At 42.8% G+C, this 4,352-nt stretch overlaps 1 protein-coding gene across 1 annotated transcript; it reads left to right on the forward strand.

The window, feature by feature from the left end:
- Positions 1–816: 816 nt before the first annotated feature.
- On the forward strand, positions 817–3,895 carry LOC105055976 (protein WRKY1). Its single transcript, XM_019853243.3, has 4 exons — positions 817–951; positions 1,380–2,355; positions 2,448–2,573; positions 3,324–3,895. The coding sequence occupies exons 2-4, from the start codon at positions 1,562–1,564 to the stop codon at positions 3,466–3,468; spliced, it is 1,065 nt and encodes a 354-aa protein (XP_019708802.2). The 5' UTR covers positions 817–951; positions 1,380–1,561; the 3' UTR covers positions 3,469–3,895.
- The last annotated feature ends 457 nt before the right edge of the window (positions 3,896–4,352 follow it).

The following is a 4,352-nucleotide window of genomic DNA, read 5'->3' on the forward strand; positions in this document are numbered from 1 at the left end:
TTCTAGATAAGTCGATAAATCCAATTTTATTAAAAAAAAAAATAGGATAGCTCTCGGCACTTTCATGATTTTCCCCTTTAGGCAAACCACTCAATTGCCCTACAAATATTGGACCGTTGTGGGAAAAGAAAGCCAGCTTCCTGATGAAGCGAGAGGAGAGCGAGACAGCTGTCCACCAAATAATTTCTATTTGGGAGACCAAAGTGTTGGCCGCGCACACCGACAGCCCACCACAAAAATTAACCCCAAGACGGAGGGGGAGGACCAAAGGAGTCAACGGACTCCCTGACGTCTGTGGGGCCCACTCGAGCTCACCGTCCATAGCGCAGAAGCAAAGGCTGCCGCGCCGCGGTCAACAAACCGCACCCGAATTATATCACCAGCGTAAGAAACAAAGCACCCGAAACGTGCCCCTACAAACCGGACCTGAGGACACGTGTCGAACTCTGGCTCGATCTCAGTCGCAACGGCTACTTCGAGATGCCCCCACTTTAAGGTCAGAGACCGCGGACCCACTCACCCAACGTCCCTCGGGGGCGGACATTTTGACAAACAGCCCCTGTCTTTAAAAAAAAAAAAAAAATTTAAAGCAACATAAAAGACTTGAAAACTATAATAATATAAGGAAAATACAAGCCTCATGGTGGGTCTCACTATAAAAAATAAATCACTACCGTCCATTTCGATCATCATTACGATTCCTTATAGTTTTTTTCATTTTTTATTAATCGAGACCCCACTCAACTCCGAATCTACTATTTTAGTCCCCGGAGTTCTTTTCCCCGTTTTTTTTTTTACTCCCAGGCTAGAGGTTTTAATATTATTATATTTGTACTAATAAAATATGGAAATTTTCTTCTCCGTGCGGTCACCCCACTTCACACCTTCCAATCCCTAACCCCGTCATGGGAAGACCGGCACCAATCTAGGGTTCCCCCATCTCAATCCAAGGTCAGTCCTTTGGGCTTCTTCTCCCCCCTTCTCTCTTGTATTCGTTCCGGTTTGTCTCGATTCTTTTGGCTGGATTTCTACATAAAAAGTTAGAAAAAAAATTCTAACATCTAGATTGTTATTCCCGTTTTGATAAGATTGCATGCCATCAATCTACAGAAAGAGTATCACTTCTTTTATGGTAGCTGATTCAGGTCATCAAAATCTCATCCTGGTTACCCTTTTTTCCATTTAAGTTTGCTTTCTTAATTTAGTTTAGCGATGTCTTCCTTTTGAGTCAAGGTTTGTGATTGGTTGGCTGAGATCTTGGGGTTTATAACACACTCCTTGCATTACTTTTATCAGTGATTTGAATCATTTATGCACACTTTCTTATTTGTTCAAATCCTTTGCAATTGTTCTAATTTGATTCTCTGTTGGTATACCAGGAGAGAAGACTTGTGAATAAACTATCAAAATCCCATCTTGGTTTTTCTTCTTTTCCATTTGCTTTGGTCTCTGTAATGGTTTTTGGTTGAGATCTATCGGATGAACTGGGTTTTGGTGGTTTCAGATGTTGCTGTTGCCAAGTCTTTGGGCTATTTAGGGTGTTTTAGGACTTGGTGTTGACATGGAGAAGGTGGAAGAAGCTAACCGAGCTGCTGTGGAGAGCTGCGACAGAGTCCTGAGCCTGCTCTCCCAGTCCCAAGATCAAGTTCAGTATACGAATCTGGTGGCAGAGGCTGGGGAGGCTGTTTCTAGGTTCAAGAGAGTGGCTTCAATGCTCAGTAATGGTGTGGGTCATGCCAGGGTGAGGATTGTGAAGAGAATCCAGTCCCCCTTCAATCATAAGGCCTTCCTAGATCACTCTGTGGTATCTAAGATAGACCTTTCTCCCAAGCCTCTCCAACTCCTGCCTAAAAGTCTATTAGATACCTCAGCATCAGAGTTGGATTCCAGTGCCAAAAATCCGGAGCAGCTCACCCATAAGATCTTTCTGGAGAATCCAAGGCTGGATTTGGATTCATCTTCTTCTAGGAGCACTCTCCAGCCTGCCCCACAGGATCCTTCAACAGCATCTCACTTTCAGTTCCTCCAACAGCAGCAGAACAACCAAAGGTTTCAGCTCCAGCAGCAGATTAAGTTCCAGGCTGACATGTATAGGAGGAGCAGTAGTGGCATAAACCTCAAGTTTGACAGCTCAAGCTGCACACCGACCATGTCGTCGACGAGGTCCTTCTTGTCGTCGCTGAGCATGGATGGGAGTGTGGCCAGCTTGGATGGAAAGGCATTCCATCTGATTGGTGGACCAGCGGCATCCGATCCGGTGAACGCACCACCTTCGAAGAGGAGGTGCTCCGGCAGAGGGGAGGATGGGAGTGGAAAATGTGCAACCACCGGCAGGTGCCACTGCTCAAAGAGGAGGTTAGACTATTAGATCTGGTTTTTGGGCTCATGTTGGATTTAATACATTGTTGGTTATGAAATCTTAGTTTCATTTGTTCTTATATTTGCAGGAAACTGAGAGTCAAGAGATCCATTAAGGTTCCTGCAATCAGTAACAAACTTGCTGACATCCCACCTGATGAGTATTCATGGAGGAAGTATGGGCAGAAACCAATCAAGGGTTCTCCTCATCCTAGGTATAATATACTCTCAACACAATTTTAAGAACTTGCCGAATGCGTCTCTGAGCATTAACTTGTATGAATTTTGGGCAGTGAATATTTTATAGCCTTTGGTAGCTGCAGAGTTATGGGTTTGGTCTCCATGTTCATGGTTTATATGTTTGGCCTGACATATGTAAAGAACAATAAATGCATGCCATTACAAGCACATCATGTCGCACAATTTTGTTCTCCGTGAGATTGCTTGGGAATTTTGTGAATGTTCTGAACTACAAATTGATTGTGGTTTCCCACATGCCTTAATAAATATGAGTTGCAATACCATTGATAAGATGAGGTTGTTGAGTCTGGTACGAAGCAGTTCGAGTGTATTGAAATGCTTTCTATTTTGGAAACTGAACACACCTTGATTTTTTCCAGTTTTCTCCTCGTTGCCAAACTTTTTTGTTGCATATATACTCATTCAGCTCTATTCATCAGGCATCTAACTTGTCGGCGCTGTACAGTAACCATCATACAAAGCATTAAATACAGCTAAATAAGCAACCATGCAGTTTTCTCTAAATTATATGTAGAACATGGGAACCAAACTTATTGGATGGTGTGTATTTATGTTTTGAAATACTGGACTTATGACCTTTTATGTCCAGAAAAGTTCAATATTAACATTTTTTTGATTTTTGCAATCACTATGTAAATTCTGTCTTCTTTGAGTTTAAAGTTATAAGAACTCACTAAGAAAAAAGTACCTTTAATTTAATGCAGGGGATACTATAAATGCAGCAGCATGAGGGGCTGCCCTGCAAGGAAGCATGTTGAGAGGTGCCTGGAAGACCCCTCAATGCTCATTGTTACATATGAAGGCGAGCACAACCATACCAGGTTGCTAACCCACTCTGCCCACACCTAGAGGCATTAGAGCTCTCCACCAGCAACCAGCACAGCTGCTGCTCCATTTGCATCCCAGCCTTATTGAGTGGTGACTGAATCACACCTATGTATGTTAACTTTCTGTTTTTTAAAAATCAAAGCAGTGGAGCAGTTGCTGATTAAGGTCTCCTGGGTCCTGCAATCTTTCCATAGTGAAGAGGGAGCATACAAGAGGATACTCCCCATGCAGCCCAATAGAAATGCTACCCAAGTACTGGTTGAAGGAAGTAAACAAAGAACTCTTTTCTTGGTTTTAGAATGCGACTTTGTTCGGCTTACATCTCATACTATCCCTTCAAACATGTTTAAAAGCAGATGGATGGAAGATACATGGTAAAACCTTTTTGAGACAACAATGGGCATTGTGTAATCTTGGAAGGAAATGGTAGTATGTCATGTTGCTCAAATCTGCTCCTTGCTTTGCTTTCGTTCATTACTTTATTTCAGCTTTTGTTCCATGGATAACTCATGCTGGTGGTACTCGGCCGTCTGTGCTCTGGTGGTCCATGCCTGCAAGCTGTCTCGAGCCTCCCAATAGCAAAATGCTTCTGGGCCAATGAAGCTTCCATGAAGTCTCCATTTAATGTTGTTTTGTGAAATGCCAAGTATTTGATTATCGTGGAGCTCCTCATCGGCTCGTGAAGTACGGTGTCTTCCCATCCCATCTGACACTTCTGCAAACCTTGCTGGTGCTTGGTACTGCTATCATTGTCTGCTTGTCCTGACCTAGAAAACTCTCCCAAATCTCAGTGTTTTTGGATGCATTTGTAAAACTAATAGTTCTTTTTTAAAGTTAAATTGCTCCCAAAAATGGTTCCCTGGAGTCTTACATGGAGAGAGATTTCTCGTACAAATATGTGGTTA

Source organism: Elaeis guineensis, chromosome 2, assembly GCF_000442705.2.
Source record: "Elaeis guineensis isolate ETL-2024a chromosome 2, EG11, whole genome shotgun sequence".
Lineage (NCBI taxonomy): Eukaryota > Viridiplantae > Streptophyta > Magnoliopsida > Arecales > Arecaceae > Elaeis > Elaeis guineensis.

Excerpts from the sequence above, each read along its gene's own strand:
- LOC105055976 (XM_019853243.3), top strand. The coding sequence starts at position 1,562 with ATGGAGAAGGTGGAAGAAGCTAACCGAGCTGCTGTGGAGAGCTGCGAC. Across the intron at positions 2,356-2,447 it reads TGCCACTGCTCAAAGAGGAG|GAAACTGAGAGTCAAGAGAT; the intron begins GTTAGACTATTA and ends TTATATTTGCAG. Across the intron at positions 2,574-3,323 it reads AAGGGTTCTCCTCATCCTAG|GGGATACTATAAATGCAGCA; the intron begins GTATAATATACT and ends AATTTAATGCAG.